Consider the following 19,862-nt stretch of genomic DNA (forward strand, 5'->3'; position numbering starts at 1 on the left):
GATCATATTGTGAAAAAGATAAAAATGCAGTTTAAATATAACATGATGTTAATCATAAGCTCCATTTCCAGACATCCATAACATTTTGCATCTTCATCTCAAACAGAGTTCAGCCAAGTCTGAATGGCTGTAGTTTCATGGCAGAGCATAAATAAAGGTGGCATCAGCAATCTACATTCCTGTGTAGCACAGGGACATATTGTTGGCTGTGTTCCAGCCCCTTTATGTACCACATTATCCTGGCATTTCATTCTCTCTCATGTTTCCTGACTGTTTTTCATAGTAGGATATAACTGGAGGAACGCAGCAGGCTAAAAAGCATCCTTGGAGTGATAAGGACAGATGATGTTCAGGTCAGAACCCTTCTTCAGACTGATCCGAAATGTCCTCCGGCTTTTACCCTCCAGTCAGGCTGCTGGGTCTGTTGAGTTCCTCCAGCACTTTGTCTTTTGCTCAAGATTACAGCATCTGCAGTCTCTTGTGTCTCCATAAGCATCAAGGAATCTAAATGCTACTCAATCGGGTGACACCAGTTTACTTTTGGACATTGGGTGGTCTATAAGGTATTTAGCAGCTGAAAAATATCCGATATAGACCCATGGTTTATAATAAGAAGGCATGGAGCCTTATAATCTTAAAATTAAAGTATGTTCTATAAAATTATTCTGCACACAAAGAAACTAAAGATTTTGAATAGACATCATTAGAATCGTTTATGTTTGTTTATAGATACAACGTGGAAGCGGGCCCTTTGGCCACCTGAGTCCACACCGGCCTTCAATCACCCGTATGCTTGTTCCATATTATCCCTCTTTCACATCCCACACTAGGGGCAATTTACAGAAACCAATTAACTTACACACCTACATATCATTGGGATGTGGGAGGAAACCGGAGCACCCAGAGGAAACCCACAAGGACACGGGGAGAGCGTGCAGACTTTACATAGACAGAATCCAAGGTCAGGGTCGAACCCAGGTCTCTGGTGCAGTAACTCTTTTAAAAGGAGAATAAGAAGAAACATTTTGAAGGCATAGAAGGCTGCAAACCTACGACATGGAATGGTGACCTGGTAAATGGAATGGTGTAAATAGATTCAATGGGTGGCATGAAAGTGGTGGACTGAAGGGCCTGTTTCTGTACTGTCCCACTTTATAACTATTCCTTGGAAACTAAAGATACAAAGGGATTTATAAAGAGAGCAGGAAACTGATTGAAGAATCTACAGCCAGATACCTGCTGCATCGTGGTTATAGACTAATCTATATCTTTCTGTTACAATATTAAAATATGTTGTTTCCTCAGTTAAAATATCTTAATAGATTAACTAGAATTTGACATAAAAGAAGTAAGAGCAACGAGTAATCCAGTAATGTAAAAATCATGATAAAAGCTAATATGAAGACAAAGAAAATGAAGGAAGTTAAAATGAGTGAAGAAAAGGCATGAAATAAATTCATATTACCAGGGTATAGGCACCCATCCTTATCTACACACTTAATTTCTAACGAAACTGATAATTACCTAATGTGGGAGAGGACCCAACCTTGATCATGTTACTGTACAGATTTGTTGGTGCAGTCTAATCTGTTATAAAATATTGTTACAGTCTAATCTATTAAACATAGATCATAGCCAAGGAATAGCAATAATAAGATTTTAGGCAATATTTGACAACATTTATGAATGACAACATTTTTATTTCTTGTTTCAACTGCCTTAAATAAACACTCAGACAGTTATTTATGTGGGAAAGATGGGCTTCAAGTTACCAGTTACCTGCAATTAGACTCGAGCAAAGCACATAAATTACTGTTTAAATGTTATATTTTGTTAATCATAAGCTTCGTTTATGCACCATCCACAATACTGCCTTACAACACCAGCCTGATCACTTAGATAAAGGGAAGGTTGTCTGAAATAGCAACAGATCCAGGTTTAATGGATAGGCACTAGTTAATACCAAAACAGATGTGTGCTCTTTGGGATGAGAATGTGCTTTATAATCAATCAGGGCGGCACGGTGACACAGTGGTAGAGTTGCTGCCTTAAAGCACCAGAGACCTGTGTCGATGCTGACTGCAGGTGCTGTTTGTACGGAGTTTGTACATTCTCCCCTTGACTGCTTGAGTTTTCCCCGGGTGCTCCGGTTTCCTCCCACATTCCATTATCATATAGGTTTGTAGGTTAATTGAGTTGTAAATTGTCCCTAGTGTGTAGGATAGTGCTAGTGTACAGGGATCACTGGTCGGCGCAGACTTGGCGGGCTGAAGGGCCTGTTTCCACGCTGTATCTCTAAACTACTAAACTAAACTAAACTTATTTGAGCCCAAAATGACATATACATGGCCTGAACATTCATTTTGTTCTTTCTTGCCATTGATCTTGGTGGAACTTTATCCCATCTGTTTTAATGCATTAAGAGCTGGTAACCTTTAATGTCATATTGTGTAACTTCAAAACCAGTGGGATCAAAGGTTCAAGTTCAAACTACGCAGAGGCAATATGCACAAATGCTTCTGCCCAACGGTTGAATGGATTGTGTGGGAAAGAAATGCAGATGCTGGTTTAAACCGAAGATAAACACAAAATGCTGGAGTAACTCAGCAAGACAGGCAGCATCTCTGGAGAGAAGGAATGGGTGAATTTTCGGCTAGAAAAATATGCAAACAATTAACAATGATAAAGGAAACAGGCCATTAATTGTTAGCTTTTTGCCAGGTGAAAACGGGAACCTGGTGTGACTTGGGTGTGGGTTGGAGAGAGAGGAAATGCAGGGGTTGTTTGAAGTTAAAGAAATCAATATTCATACCTCTGGGTCATAGTAAATGGATTGATCAGGAGGAATGGAGACAAAGATGGTAGAGTGATTTTGGAACAGTGATGTTGGATTGGCAAGATTATAGGTTTTGTATTCCTGGGTGGGTGAGTAATTTATCACATTTTTCTAGCAACTTGATTTGGTAAAATTAGAGTATGATATGGTTAAAGAAAATAAAAAATTAAGGCTTGCATTTATTCTAGGATCGTTCAGTACCTTTGGTTGTTTCAGTGCTCTTTTCAGGCATAGAGTCAGAGAGCCCGACCACATGGAAACAGGGCCATCAGCCCAACATGGCCATGCCAACCAAGGTGCCCCATATACACTAGTCCTACTTGGCCAAGTTTGACCCATATCCCTCTAAATCTTTCCTATCCATGTACCTGAAAATGCTGTGGAATATAGGCCAGTGAGGTTAATATCAGTAGTTGGAAAGTTACTAGAGAGTATTCTGAGGGATAGGATACAGGCATTTGGATGGACAAGGGCTGATTAGGGATAGTCAGCATGGGTTTGTATGTGAGAAGTCATGTCTCACAAATCTGATTGAGTTTTTTGAAGACGTGATCAAAAAGGTTGATGAGGGCAAGGCTGTGGATGGTGTATATATGGATTTCAGTAAGGCATTCAACAAGGTTCCACATGGTAAGCTGCTCTGGAAGGTTAGATCGCATGGGATCCAAGGAGAGATAGAAAATTGGCTTCATGGAAGGATGGTGGAAGGATGCTTCTCGGACAGGAGGCCTGTGACTAGTGGTGTGCCTCAGGGTTCGGTGCTGGGCCTGTTACTGTTTGTCATCTACATCAATGATTTGGATGAGGGTATAGAAAAGATGATGCCAGGAGTGGAGAGTCTGAGCTACAGGGGGAGATTGAGTAGGCTGGAACTCTATTCCTTGGAGCGCAGGATGATGAGGGGTGATCTTATAGAGGTGTGCAAGATCATGAGAGCAATAGATGAGGTAGTTGAACAGTCTTTTGCCCAGAGTAGGTGAATCGAGGACCAGAGGACATAGGTTTAATATGAAGGGGAAAAGATTTAATAGGAATCTGAGGGGTGGTGGGTGTATGGAACAAGCGGAGGTAGCTGAGGCAGGGACTCTCCCAACATTTAAAAAACAGTTAGACAGGTACATGGATAGGACAGGTTTGGAGGGATATGGACCAAATGCGGGCAGGTGGGACTAGTGTAGCTGGTACATGTTGGCCGGGGTGGGAATGTTGGGTCGAAGGGCCAGTTTCCATGCTGTTTCACTCTCTGACTATGACTCTATGTCTCAGGATCGAACCCGGAACTCTGTCGCCGTAAGGCAGCAACTCTATTTCTGTACCTCTGCAGCATCCTGGAAGGCAACTTTCTTGGATACATCCAACAAATTCTGACCCAGTCTAATCCTCTTGTCCTCTTGTCCCAAATAAGTCCCAGTCAAAATTGGGGAAGTTAAAGTCACTTTCTACAACAAGCCTGTGGTTCCTGCATCCTTCCACAATCTGTCTACATATTCTGACTGGTATAAACATGCACAAACCTCCACTTAGAACAATAGACAATAGACAATAGAAAATATGTGCAGGAGAAGGCCATTCGGCCCTTTGAGCCAGAGGACAGTACAATACAGTACAGGGATGGGCCCATCAACGCACAATGATGCCGTGAAACTGATCTCATTTCCCTGTACACAATCCATATCCCTCTATTCCCTGCATTTCCGTGTGCCTATCTAAAATCTCCTTAAACACCACTATCGTAAGTGCCTCCATGACCATCCCTGGCAAGTTATTCCAGGCCCCCATCACTCTGTGTATAAAAACTTGCCCCACACATCTCCATTAAACTATCCCCACTCACCTTATAGCTTTGCCCTCTAATATTGGACAATTACATCCTGTGAAAAAGGTTCCGACTGTCTACCCTATCTATGCCTCGCATAACGCCTCTATTAAGTTATCCCTCAATTTCCAAAATTCCAGAGAAAACAATCCAAGTCCATCTAACCTCTCCCTGTATCCGAAACCCTCCAATCCAGGTAACATTCTGGTAAACCTCCTCTGCACCCTCTCCAACGTTTTAAAATCTTTCCTGTAATAGGGCAACCAAAATTGCAAGCAAAACTCCAAATGTGGCCTAACCAAGTCATGACTTCTTGACTTGCAATGAAGCCAAGTATACCATTCTTTACCACTCTGTATACTTGTGCTGCCACCTTCAGTGAGTTATGAACTTGAACTCCAAGAGCCCTCTGCACATCAATGCTGTTAAGGGTCTTGCCATTAACTGTATACTCTCCCCTTAATTTAACCTCCCATAGTGCAACACCTCCCACTTGCTCTGGTCGAACTCCATCTGCCATTTCTCCACACATTTCTGCAGCAGATCTGTATCCGGCCACATCTTCTGCAGCCTTCCTCACTGTCTGCAACTCCTCCAATGTTGGTGTCATCAGCAAACTTACTCAACAACCCATCTACATTTACGTCCAGGTCATTTCTATATAACAGTAACAGCAGAGGTCCCAGCACAGATCCCTGCGGAACTCCACTGGTCACAAACACCCGGCCAGAATATTTATGTTTCACATAACCATTTGTCTTCAATGAATACGCCAGTTCTGAAACCGTATAACCCGTTCATTGTGAATCCATAAATCTTAACCATCTGCCTACCATGGGAAATCTGATCAAAAGCCTTATTATAATACCTGCATACAATATCCACCTCCCTTCCTTCATCAATCTCCTTTGTCACCTCCTCAAAAAACTCAATTGTTAGTGAGACACGACCTGCCATATATCCCTAATATCCCATGTTGGCTACCCCTAATTAGCCCATCGCTGCGGGGGGGGGGGGGGCGAGAGGGGGGGTGGGGGAGGCAAGAGGAGGAGGCTGAGGGGGGGAGGCTGAGACCCCCCTCTCTGCCCCCCCCCCCCCCGCAGCAGCGATGGCCTAATTAGGGATAGCTAGCACGGGATATTAGGGATATATGGCAGTGAGTGTCTCACTAACAATTGAGTTTTTTTAGGAGAGGGGGGGCAGAGAGGGGGTGTAGAGAGTGGGGGCAGAGAGGGGGGCAGAGAGGGGGGAGAGAGGGGGGAAAAAGGGGGATAGAGAGGGGGAGAGGGGGTCAGAAAGGGGGGGCAGAGAGGGAGGGAGAGAGGGGGGAGAGAGAGGGGGAGAGAGAGGGGGAGAGGGGGGGGCAGATAGGGGGGGGCAGAGAGAGGGGCAGAGAGGGGGGGCAGAGAGGGGGGGAGGGGGGAGAAAGGGGGGATAGAAAGGGGGAGAGAGAGGGGGAGAGAGAGGGGGAGACAGATGGGGAGAGAGAGGGGGAGAGAGAGGGGCAGAGAGGGGGGAGAGAGGGGGGAGAAAGGGGGGAATAGAGAGGGGAGAGAGGGGGGGCAGGGAGGGGGAGAGAGAGGGGGAGATAGATGGGGAGAGAGAGGGGGAGAGAGAGGGGCAGAGAGGGGGGAGAGAGGGGGGAGAAAGGGGGGAATAGAGAGGGGGAGAGAGGGGGGCAGAGAGGGGGGGCAGAAAGGGGGAGAGAGAGGGGGAGACAGATGGGGAGAGAGAGGGGGAGAGAGAGGGGGAGAGAGGGGGGAGAGAGGGGGAGAAAGGGGGGAATAGAGAGGGGGAGAGAGGGGGCAGAGAGGGGGGGCAGAGAGGGGGAGAGAGGGGGGAGAAAGGGGGGGATAGAGAGGAGGAGAGAGGGGGAGAGAGAGTGGGAGATAGAGGGGGAGAGGGAGAGAGAGGGGAGAGGGGGAGATAGATGGGGAGAGGGAGAGAGGGGAGGAGAGAGAGGGGGAGAGAGAGGGGGAGAGAGCGGGGGAGTAAACTATAGTCAACATTACAAGTGGAACTGCAGAAGTACAAAGATCCTGCTCCTGCCAGCTAATGTCCACTACAGTAATCCAATACATCTTCACCTCAATCCCACACCAAGATGCATTGAGAATTATTTGCTTCTTCCTTGACCAGAGGCCCAACCAGCCTCCTCCATCACCACTCTCCTTTGACTGATTGAACAACTTTGTCAGCGCTCTCTCGTTTTCCATCGGTTCAAACTATGCCTGTCACTTTGGAAATGAGTGGATCAGTCTGTTTCAGTTCCAGGCAGGCTCCCTCCCTCACTATTGGTAGTGAGGAAGACAAATGCAAGGTTAGCATTTATTTCTAGAATATAAAAACAGGGACAATTTACACACTACGGACAATTTACACTTATACCAAGCCAATTGACCTACATACCTGTATGTCTTTGGTGTATGGGAGGAAACCGAAGAACTCGGTGAAAACCCATGCGGTCACGGGGAGAATGTACAAACTCCGTACAGACGGCACCTGTAGTCGGGATCAAACCCGGGTCTCTGGTGCTGCAAACCCTTGCAGCCCCTTGGATAGAGTGAAAGTGGAGAGTGTCTTTCCACTAGTGGGAGAGTCTATAACCAATGGTTATAGCTTCAGAATAAATGGAAGTACATTTAGAAAGGAGATGATGAATATCTTTAGTTAGAGGGTGGTGAAGCTGTAAAATTCATTGCCAAGCCATTCGGTACTTTTAAGGCGGAGATTGACAGGTTCTTGAATAGTAAGGATGTCAAGGGTTATGGGGAGAAGGCAGGAGAATGGGGTTGAAAGCGAAAGATAGATCAGCCATGATTGAATGGTGGAGTTTCTGTTTGTTTAATTGATTGTCACGTGTACCGATGGGCCAAATGGCCTACTTCTGTTCCTACGACTCATGAACATGAACTTAATTATTTTGATTTTAGTGGTAACTAAGCTGACACTTCTGGTTCTCATATAGGACTCAGACATTTCATCAGCTTTGCTGCCATTTGCACCCTGACCCCACTGCCACTTGGACCATCTTTGATTACCCTTCTTTATTTCCATATCAGAGGAGAGGTTATCCGCCAACATCCATTGCCAGCCTACAGATTCACACAAACCATCTTGTCTATATCTCCCCCATCCTACTTCCTGTAAGTCCATTCCTGCATGCATGTTCTCATGATGAGACCTTGCACATTAATGGCCGGTTGGCCGGTGTGGGATGTTGGGCCAAAGGCCCTGTTTCCACACTGTATCACTATGACTCTATTCATGCTTTAAGAACTCTTCCTCTCAGATCTGGTAGGTTTGTCCCTCACGTCGGGCAATTCACCATCAGCTGCAGACTCAGTCTGGCAGAATATTCTTCAGGACCCGGCCAACTCACTGAACCAGTTACCACCTATCTTTTGTCATTGCTGCAATAACTTGAAATGTTGTTTACTAAGCTTGTTGACGGCAAGCCTGCCCTGAAATAAAACTCTTAGTCATCTCATTCATAACATTACCTATGCCTGCATAGGTTCAATTCAGCTTTTCACAATTTTTCACGTTGTGCCAACCAAAATGCATTTCGTGTGGAAGAGTGATCTCATTTTGCTTGTATGTACATACAGCTGTCGATCTTTTGCCAAAACGGGCAAAGGGACAAGTAATATAGGTGAAGAAATTAATACATTGTGGGGAAGTGTAGGAATGCCTGGTTCTTGATATCATAAACTGATTTTTTCTGGAGTTCCCAGCTAGACAATAGACAATAGACAATATGTAGGCCATTCGGCCCTTCGAGCCAGCACCACCATTTAATGTGATCATGGCTGATCATTCTCAATCAGTACCCCGTTCCTGCCTTCTCCCCATACCCCCTGACTCCGCTATCCTTAAGAGCTCTATCTAGCTCTCTCTTCAATGCATTCAGAGAATTGGCCTCCACTGCCTTCTGAGGCAGAGAATTCCACAGATTCACAACTCTCTGACTGAAAAGGTTTTTCCTCATATCCGTTCTAAATGGCCAACCCCTTATTCTTAAACTGTGGCCCCTGGTTCTGGACTCCCCCAACATTGGGAACATGTTTCCTGCCTCTAACGTGTCCAACCCTTTAATAATCTTATATGTTTCGATAAGATCCCCTCCCATCCTTCTAAATTCCAGTGTATACAAGCCTAGTCGCTCCAGTCTTTCAACATATGATAGTCCTGCCATTCCGGGAATTAACCTAGTAAACCTATGCTGCATGCCCTCAATAGCAAGAATATCCTTCCTCAAATTTGGAGACCAAAACTGCACACAGTATTCCAGGTACGGTCTCACTAGGGCCTTATACAACTGCAAAAGGACCTCTGAGAATCTATGCTATTAGCTGATATAGTCAATTAGAGATATTGTATTTTGTTGTAGTTGAGATGGTTTCTTTTGTTGTTTTAGCTAATATAAAATGAATGCTTATTTTCAGTGGAAAGCAGTGATTGCTCGTCTATAGAGATAAAGAAAGTTTCTTTCTTAATAACAACTCCTTATATGGGTGCGTGTGAAAGTAGGAAAAGTTTTGAATCCACTCTAGGTAAATTGATGCGTTTCCCCGAAAGCATGTGACTTATATTAATGGTTTGGTTTCTGAGCATGTGACCTGTATTAATGATTTTGTTTTCTCTGTAACCATGGGAATTGTATTAGATTTGTAATTGGTCCTTGATTTTATCTGTTACGCCCCTTTTCCCTTTCTGTATAAAAAAGTAAACAATCGTGGAGAAGTTGTTCTTCCCCTCCCCTGAGTTGAGATCTTTTCAGACACTAGTGTTGTGTCTGGAGATCCTCACGGGAAGAACCCCATGGTGGAATAAATCTGATGTGCTCATCCAGTATTACGTGTGATTATTCAGACTGAAGGTAAAAAACTTGATTTAACACCTCTTTGCTCCTATACTCAACTCCTCTTGTTATGAAGGCCAACATGCCATTGGCTTTCTTCACTGCCTGCTGTACCTGCATGCTTCCTTGCAGTGACTGATGCACAAGGACACCCAGATCTCGTTGTATGTCCCCTTTTCCTAACTTCACACCATTCAGATAATAATCTGCCTTCCTATTCCTACCACCAAAGTGTAAAACCTCACACTTATCCACATTAAACTGCATCTGCCATGCATCCGTCCACTCACACAACCTGTCCAAGTCACCCTGCAACCTCATAGCATCTTCCTCACAGTTCACACTACCACCCAGCTTTGTATCAACTCCCACCATTTAAATCTTCATTCCTGTGGACAATAACAGTGTGAAACATGCCAATGTAATTAATCATTACTATCAAAGTTTAAAATATTTCTGGTGTTCTTGGCTGTGTTTCACCAGACATCATGTGATATTATTATGATGGAATAAATAACTGCCTCACAGAGCAGAGAAATTCTCTCAATACGGAAGGAAGCAGAGAAGTCCACTTTTAACCTGATCCTGTGAGTAAATGGCCCTTTTGCTGCTTATTTTACCAAAAACCTTTACATGCCCTCTGGAAGAAAAATGGAGCCATGATAAAAACAACGTGATTTTCATTTCCTAGCCGCTAAAGACCAATTTCACACCACGACAAGTTGTAAATCTCTGCCACCTGTTTGAGTTCATGGCTCACAATTAGGAATGCGTTGAAAGAGTCAGTTGCGGTGCCTCCACTTTTCATCCAATGCCCAATGACACAACAAATGAGACTCAGAGGGGCATCTTCCCTTGGGGTTGGAAGCTTACTGTTTCAAGCTCACCTCCAGGCCTGAAGGACACAATCTCAGCTCACACTCTCTGCAGTACCTGTAAACCACCCCAGAGACCCTTCTCCCTTCCCTCGTTCTGTTGTCAGGTCCCAGATCATAAGGTCATAAGGTCATAAGGAATAGGAGTATAATTAGGCCATTCAGCCCATCAAGTTTACTCCATTCATTCAATCTCCCTCCTAACCCCATTCTCCTGCCTTCAAGTCAAGTCAAGTCAAGTTTATTTGTCACATACACATACACGATGTGCAGTGAAATGAAAGTGGCAATGCCTGCGGGTTGTGCACAAAAAAGAATTACAGTTACAGCATATAAATAAAGTTAATAAGTTACTATTAGTGTCGACAAAAATTTAGTCTCTGGGGTTATAAAAGTTAACAGTCCTGATGGCCTGTGGGAAGAAGCTCCATCTCATCCTCTCCGTTTTCACAGCGTGACAGCGGAGACGTTTGCCTGATCGTAGCATCTGGAACAGTCTGTTGCTGGGGTGGCAGGGGTCCCTCATGATCTTGCTTGCTCTGGATCTGCACCTCCTGATGTATAGGTCCTGCAGGGGGACGAGTGTAGTTCCCATGGTGCGTTCTACCGAACGCACTACTCTCTGCAGGGCCATCCTGTCCTGGGCAGAGCTGTTCCCAAACCAGACTGTAATGTTGCCGGACAGGATGCTCTCTACAGCCCCAGAGTAGAAGCAATGAAGGATCCTCAGAGACACTCTGAATTTCCTCAGTTGTCTAAGGTGGTAAAGGCGCTGCTTAGCCTTACCCACCAGTGCGGCAATGTGCGTTGCCCACGTCAGATCCTCTGCGATGCGGACTCCCAAGTATTTAAAACTGCTCACCCTATCCACAATAGACCCAATTATCTCCAGTGGCGTGTACGTCCTTGGATGTTTAGCCCTTCTGAAGTCCACAATCAGCTCCTTTGTTTTAGTGACATTCAAGAGGAGGCTATTGTCCTGGCACCAGAGTGCCAGATCAGCCACCTCCTCCCGGTAGGCCTTCTCATCGTTGTTGGAGATCCGGCCCACCACCACAGTGTCATCAGCAAACTTGATGATGGAGTTTGAGCTGAACCTGGCCCCACAGTCATGTGTGTACAGGGAGTACAGTAGGGGGCTAAGGACGCAGCCCTGGGGGGATCCTATGTTCAGGGTGAGGGAGCTAGATATGTGTTCCCCCATCCTCACCACTTGGGGCCTGGCAGTGAGAAAGTCCAGGACCCAGGCACACAGAGGGGTGCTAATCCCCAGTTCCAGCAGCTTCTCAACCAGTCTGCCGGGGACTATTGTGTTGAATGCTGAACTAAAGTCAATGAACAGCATCCTCACATAGCCCCCCTGGCTGTCCAGATGAGAGAGAGCGGTGTGTAGAACCTGGGAGACCGCATCATCCGTGGACCTGTTCGGACGGTATGCGAACTGTATTCGGACGGTATTCTCCCCATAACCTCAGACACCCGCACTAATCAAGATCAGGAACAATTTACAAAAGCCAATTAACTGACAAACCTGCATGTATTTGGAATATGGAAGGAAACTGGAGCACCTGGAGGAAAACTACGCGGTCACGGGGAGAACGTACAAACTCCGCATGGACAGCACCCGGATCTACGGTCAACTCTACCGCTGCACCACTTTGCCGTAATTATTTCAGATTCCAATATCTGAAGATATTTTTTATTTCAAACACTGGTGCACTCAATAGTAATCCTGCTCAGTACCTCAGGGACCATAGTTGTGGACATTTGGTGCATGTGCTTGGCTGAGGGGTGAATGGTGTCAATCTACCGACTGTGGGATTATAGACAATAGACAATAGACAATAGACAATAGGTGCAGGAGTAGGCCATTCAGCCCTTCGAGCCAGCACCGCCATTCAATGTGATCATGGCTGATCACTCTCAATCAGTACCCCGTTCCTGCCTTCTCCCCATACCCCCTCACTCCGCTATCCCTAAGAGCTCTATCCAGCTCTCTCTTGAAAGCATCCAACGAACTGGCCTCCACTGCCTTCTGAGGCAGAGAATTCCACACCTTCACCACTCTCTGACTGAAAAAGTTCTTCCTCATCTCCATTCTAAATGGCCTACCCCTTATTCTTAAACTGTGGCCCCTTGTTCTGGACTCCCCCAACATTGGGAACATGTTTCCTGCCTCTACTGTGTCCAATCCCCTAATTATTTTATATGTTTCAATAAGATCCCCCCTCATCCTTCTAAATTCCAGTGTATACAAGCCTAATTGCTCCAACCTTTCAACATACGACAGTCCCGCCATTCCGGGAATTAACCTAGTGAACCTACGGTGCACGCCCTCAATAGCAAGAATATCCTTCCTCAAATTTGGAGACCAAAACTGCACACAGTACTCCAGGTGCGGTCTCACCAGGGCCCGGTACAACTGTAGAAGGACCTCTTTGCTCCTATACTCAACTCCTCTTGTTATGAAGGCCAACATTCCATTGGCTTTCTTCACTGCCTGCTGTACCTGCATGCTTCCTTTCAGTGACTGATGCACTAGGACACCCAGATCTCGTTGAACATCCCCTCTTCCTAACTTGACACCATTCAGATAATAATCTGCCTTTCTATTCTTACTTCCAAAGTGAATAACCTCACACTTATCTATATTAAACTGCATCTGCCATGTATCCGCCCACTCACACAACCTGTCCAAGTCACCCTGCAGCCTTATTGCATCTTCCTCACAATTCACACTACCCCCCAGCTTAGTATCATCTGCAAATTTGCTAATGGTACTTTTAATCCCTTCATCTAAGTCATTAATGTATATCGTGAATAGCTGGGGTCCCAGCACCGAACCTTGCGGTACCCCACTGGTCACTGCCTGCCATTCCGAAAGGGACCCATTTATCCCCACTCTTTGCTTTCTGTATGTCAACCAATTTTCTATCCATGTCAGTACCCTACCCCCAATACCATGTGCTCTAATTTTGCCCACTAAGCACGTCTCAGCCAGAAACCCACCCAAACTGCACGTGATATGGGTTGAAGAGGTCAGAGAGACATTTCCCCTGTTGGTATCCCTCAATCTATTGTGTTATATGGGCACCGATAGAGTGTTATCTCTCTCCACCAACATCAGCTAAACAGATTCTCACAGCTGTTTGTAAGAGTTTGCAAATTGGCAATAATATTCCCTTACATCCTGATATTTTTCACTTCATTGTCTGCAAAGCTTTTCTAGCTATTCCAAAATACTGTCAGAATGGCAGGTAGTGGAGAGTGGAGAGTCGCAAGGTTCGGTGCTGGGGCCGCAACTATTTACAATATTAATGATTTGGATGATGGAATTAGAAGTAACACTAGCAAGTTTGCAGATGACACAAAGCTGGGTGGCAGTGTGAACTGCGAAGAGGATGTTAGGAGGTTGCAGGGTGACTTGGACAGGTTGAGTGAGTGGGCAGATGCATGGCAGATGAGGTATAATGTAGATAAATGCGAGGTTATCCAATTTGGTGGCAAAAATAAGGAGGCAGATTATTATCTCAATGGTGTCAGATTAGGTAAAGGGGAAGTGTAACGAGACCTTGGTGTCCATATACACCAGTCACTGAATGTAAGCGTGCAGGTAGAGCAGGCAGTGAAGAAAGCTAATGGCATGTTGGCCTTCATAACGATGTTGGGGGAGTCCAGAACCAGGGGACACAGTCTAAGAATAAAGGGGAGGCCATTTAAAACTGAGGCGAGAAGAAACTTTTTCACCCAGAGAGTTGTGAATCTGTGGAATTCTCTGCCACAGAGGACAATGGAGGCCAATTCACTGGATGAATTTAAAAGAGAGTTAGCTCTAGGGGCTAGTGGAATCAAGGGATATGGGGAGAAGGCAGGCACAGGTTACTGATTGTGGATGATCAATCATGATCACAATGAATGGTGGTGCTGGCTCGAAGGGCCAAATGGCCTCATCCTGCACCTATTTTCTATGTTTCTTTGTTTCTTTGTTTCTATGAACATAAACTTTTTATTCTAACTGAGCCCACGCATGCACACACACACACCACACACACACCACACACACCACACATACACACACACACACACACCACACACACACCCACACACACACACCACACACCACACACACACACCACACACACACAGCACACACACACCACACACACACACCACACACCACACACACACACACACACACACACACAGCACACACACCACACACACACCACACACACACACACACACACCACACACACACACACACACACACACCACACACACACCACACACACACACACACACACACACCACACACACACCACACACACACCACACACACACCACACACACACAGCACACACACACCACACACACCACACACACACACCCCACACACACACACACACACACACCCCACACACACACACACACACCCACACACACACACACACACACCACACACACCACACACACACATACACCCACACACACACACACACACACACACACACACACACACACACACACACACACACACACACATGCACACACACACCACACACCACACACCACACACCACACACACACACACACACACACACACACACACACACACATACAGACAGACACACACACACACACACCCATACACACACACACACACACACACACACACACACACACACGCACGCACACACACACACACACACACACACTCACACACACACACACACACACACACACACACACACAATCAGAAAAGTCTCTGCAGTTGTTGGACCACATGTACATCACAACATGGAAAAAAGAAAACAGAACAAAAATTATAACATTTCAATACAAGAGAGGGAAGCATTGGTTTCCTGTAAAATGGACCTGTCAATTCCTGAAACATAGACCACATGGTTATTGCTTTGCTTGTTTCTGGAGAGAAATCCAATTCTCAGTCCCAGCAGAACAAGCCAAAGATCTAGCAGGTTGTGTCTTGCAGCCAAATGGACACCAGCACACATGTTGCATCTGTCAGCATCTCATCTGACTCTTGATATCGCTTTCAGAGTTCTACATCAAATAAACTTCAGGGAAAATGAATAGCTGTGCGTGAAAATTGTGAAGGAAATGTTAAATCTCGAGTGGAGAGTTGAAGCGATTGCCATGATATCCTATCCAAAACTCATGGAAAGACAGAGACCTATTTCCAAAGTGTTTTGATTTCCCCCCAATTGTTGGTGTGCTCAATGTTGGCTTGAAGATTTTGCTCTGTAAATTGTAAATCCACACATTCAATTATTTTCCGATTGACGCTAATAAAATTCTAATAAAAACTACTGAATAAATAAATGCAAAAGGAGTTTTAAAAAATCCATTAGTATCAGAAATGAAAAGACAACAGGAATAATAGTACACATATTTCCAATTAATTCTTGCAACATACCTGTTTGGACCATGGAGTAGAGAATGAGCACAGTCACTAATAAATAAAACAGTTGTGTCTTGTGTCTCTTGCCTTTGGCCATGTTGAGGTGTTGCTTCATTGCAGTTTCACAAACAAGACATGAGATCGTGTGAGTTAATATCTTCAGAAATGCTTGCAGAGATCACAAGGGAGAAAACAATCACTCTTATGCCTCGGAGAGGAAATGGAGCCATCCACTGCTCGGAATGTCTGGAGTTTAAAGATAACCAAGTAAGTGAACAATGAAACTGAAGGATCATTTATTGAACCTAATTTAGTTTCAAAGGTCAGTGCTTACTGATGCTGTACAAATTGTATCACTGCCCCTTTCCTCACCTTAAGTGTACTGCCCTATGATGTGCTTCATGCCGTCCAATGTTGACTGTAAAGTATTATTGAATATAATTAGTCTGAATCTGACTGTGTTTAATGCAGGTACCAATGCACAAGACTGACCCCACAAGCTGCCACAACCTCCCTTTCATTATCTTTCAAACTGACTCACTATAGTTTTTTAAATGTTGAAGGGCTAATTTTAGACCAAGACATTGCCATGACTTAAAAAAATAAAATCTGAAGTTTATAAAACATTCATTTTTACTCCCGAATGTCCCAAAGCACTTTACAACCAGAAGTAGTGAACACATTGGAGTTATGTAGGATACATAGGAAGAATTAACATTGAACAGTTCAGAAAATAGATACAAAATCCTGGAGTAACTCAGCGGGTCAGGCAGCATCTCTCAAGAAAAGGAATAGGTGACGTTTTGGAACAAGGCCATTCCTCAGACTGAGAGTCAGGGAAAAGGGAAACGAGAGATATGAATAGGTGACGTTTTGGAACAAGGCCATTCCTCAGACTGAGAGTCAGGGAAACGAGAGATATGAATAGGTGACGTTTTGGAACAAGGCCATTCCTCAGACTGAGAGTCAGGGTAAAGGGAAACGAGAGATATGAAAAGGTTCAGAACAAATCATAACCTCAAAAAATGTGAAGCCCACTAAGTTGCATTGTTGGATGTGAAAGAGGTGGTAATGAAGGGACACAAATAGTGAAACTAGCAGGACGACTAGGGTGGGGGAGGGTCAGGGAGAGGGGGTATGCATGGGTTACTTGAAATGAGAGAAATCAAGGATCTTGTAAGCTAACCAAAGCTAACCAAGAAATCAAGCTGGGTTGTAAGCTAACCAAGAGAAATATGGGGTGTGTATGGCCTCGTTCAGCACAGGAACAGATTCTTCGGCCCACCGAGTCGATTCTGACTATGATGCCAATCTAACTAATCCCATCTCCCTGTATATTGTCCATATCCCTCTATCCCTTTCCTCAATGTATCTGTGTAAAAATCTCCTTAATGTTGCTATCATTTCTGCTTTTACTGCTTCCACTGGAAGTGAATTCCAGTCTCCTGTCTCTTTGTACAATACTTTCCCCACACATTTCTTACATCGGTTTTTAGAGTTAAAGGATCTTCATTATAAAGTGGAAGAAAAAAATCAAATAGGACAGTATGTAGAAAATGACTGATTGAAAGCATGTTGCCATTTGTTTTCTAACAGGGACCCAGTTCAGCTGTAATAAGAGAAAATGCTGGAAGCACTCAGCAAGTCAAACAGTAAACCCTTGTCCCACTTAGGCGATTGTTTAGGCGACTACAGGCGACTAGGCTGTTGCCACACGGTCGCCGGGGTGTCACCTGTACGGTCGTGAGTCGTCTCCAAAGAGTCGTAGCCTTTTTCTGGTCACTGCTGGATTTTGAAATGTTAAAAAAAAATTGCCGACTGTTGGTTCGACGCCAACGATCTCCTGACGTGGGCGCTGTCGTAGGTTGTCGCCAGATTGTCGCCAGGTGACGTAGGTTGTTGCCGGTGCTGACTTCGTTGAATTCCATTGGAGACTACCTACGTCAACCGGCGTCAAAACCGGAGGCCAAAATGACGTGAATTGTCTCCATTTCACAAAATGCTGGAGTAACTCAGCAGGTCAGGCAGCATCTCAGGAGTTACTTCAGCATTTTGTGAAATAAATACCTTCGATTTGTACCAGCATCTGCAGTTATTTTCGTACACTGAATTGTCTCCAGTTCAAGTCAAGTCAAGTCAAATTTATTTGTCACATACACATACACGATGTGCAGTGAAATGAAAGTGGCAATGCCTGCGGATTGTGCACAAAAAAGAATTACAGTTGTCGTCGACAGGGTCGTAGCTTGTCGTAGCTTGTCGCGGGTAGACGTTGATTGACTTCAGTTGTCGTAGTTGCTGCCTGTGTGGTCGTAGGTTGTCGTAGGTGCGGTCGTAGGTGGACGTCTTAAGTAGCGACGATTGGGTGGCCTTTTGTCGGTAGCTTGCCGTAGCTTGATGTCGACTAGGTGGTAGGTTGTTGTAGCTTGTTGTCGTGAGGGTGGGGGCCCGACGCTGGTTTTTCGGCGAACTGCTACAACTATTGCAGTCGCCGGAACTCACCTAAAAAAACGCCCAAGTGGGACAGGCTCCTAACTGTGGAAGGTCAATCAGGTAGGGGATGGGAGACAGAGGGCATAGGATTAAGGTGAGAGGGAAAAGAGTTAATAGGAATTGAGAAGCTTATCTTTCAAGATTCAAGATTCAAGATTCAAGATTCAAGATTCAAGATTCAAGATTCAAGATTCAAGATTCAAGATTCAAGATTCAAGATTCAAGATTCAAGATTCAAGATAGCTTTATTTGTCATCCAATATTGGACGAAATTCAGTCACCCACAGTCCAACAATAAAAGCATTAAATAGGCATTAAAATTACACAACCCCAAAAACACACAAAAAAAGAAACATCCATCAAAGAAACATCCATCACAGTGAGTCTCCTCCAGTCCTCTCCTCACTGTGATGGAAGGCCACAATGTCTTTCCCTTCTCCTGCTGTCCTCTCCCGCAGTCAGGTTGTTGTGGTTGCAGGCCGCGCCGGACGGTCCGCAGCGGCCCGAGCCTAAGGCGAGTCCAAGCCGCTCCCGCAGCCTCCGAAGACGGCCGGCTCCGCCGATGATAAGTCCGATCCGGGCGGGCGAACACGCTGCTGCTGTTGCTGCACATCGGGGCGGTCGTGGCTCCCGACATTGAAGCCCCCGCCCAGCATATTTTAGGCCGCGCCGGACGGTGAAATGTCCGTGACCCAAGCCCCGCGATCCGGGACGGGCGAACACGCTGCCGCTGCCGGAGCTCCCGATGTCGGCATCCACGCGGCCCGAGCCTAAGGCGAGTCGCAGCTCCTCCCGCAGCCTCCGAGGACGGCCGGCTCCGGTGATGGTAAGTCCGATCCGCGGGCTCAGCGAACCGGAGCCCTGGAGGTCGCCAGCTCCAGGAGTTGGGCCGATGGTAGGCCGCAGCAGGAACGGAGACAACACCCAGAAAACAAAGGTCGGGTCTCCGTTCGGAAGGGACACATATTTACAATTTTACAGTTCCCCCCCTCCCCCCCACATACACACATAGTACACAAACACAAAAACACGACATCACAACTACAATTAAGACAAAAAAAACAACAAAAACACAAAGACAAATGGACCGCAGGTAAGCCGCAGCTGCTATGGCAGCGCCGCCATTTATGACACATAGAGGGTAGTGGGTTTATGGTGAAAGGTGCCTGAGGAGAACTTTACCAAATTAATTTCCACCTACCTCGACTCCATCCTATCCCCCCTGGTCAAATTCGTCACCACCTACGTCCAAGACACCTCACATGCTCTCCGCCTCCTCAATAACTTCCGGTTTCCAGGCTCCCACTCCATCATCTTTACCATGGATGTCCAGTCACTCTACACCTCCATCCCCCACAAGGATGGTCTTGAAGCCCTCCGTTTCTTTATTGACCCTAGAACCAGCCAATCTCCGACTATTCAACTCAATCCAAGGACCCAAACAGTCTTTCCAGGTGAGACAGATTCATTTGCACCTCATCCAACCTCATCTATTGTATCCGCTGTTCCAGATGTCAACTTCTGTACACCGGCGAGACCAAACGCAGGCTCGACGATCG

General features: G+C 45.6%; 1 protein-coding gene across 1 annotated transcript in view; it reads right to left on the minus strand.

Annotated features, from left to right (window-relative positions):
• susd2 (sushi domain containing 2) overlaps positions 1-15,925 on the minus strand; it is a 100,221-nt gene extending 84,296 nt beyond the window's left edge. The window contains exon 1 of the mRNA XM_078421327.1: positions 15,826-15,925. Coding sequence (XP_078277453.1) covers positions 15,826-15,925 — 100 coding nt within the window. The remainder of the gene's footprint in view (positions 1-15,825) is intronic.
• Positions 15,926-19,862: the final 3,937 nt, after the last annotated feature.

Source organism: Rhinoraja longicauda, chromosome 25, assembly GCF_053455715.1.
Source record: "Rhinoraja longicauda isolate Sanriku21f chromosome 25, sRhiLon1.1, whole genome shotgun sequence".
Classification (NCBI taxonomy): Eukaryota; Metazoa; Chordata; class Chondrichthyes; order Rajiformes; family Arhynchobatidae; genus Rhinoraja; species Rhinoraja longicauda.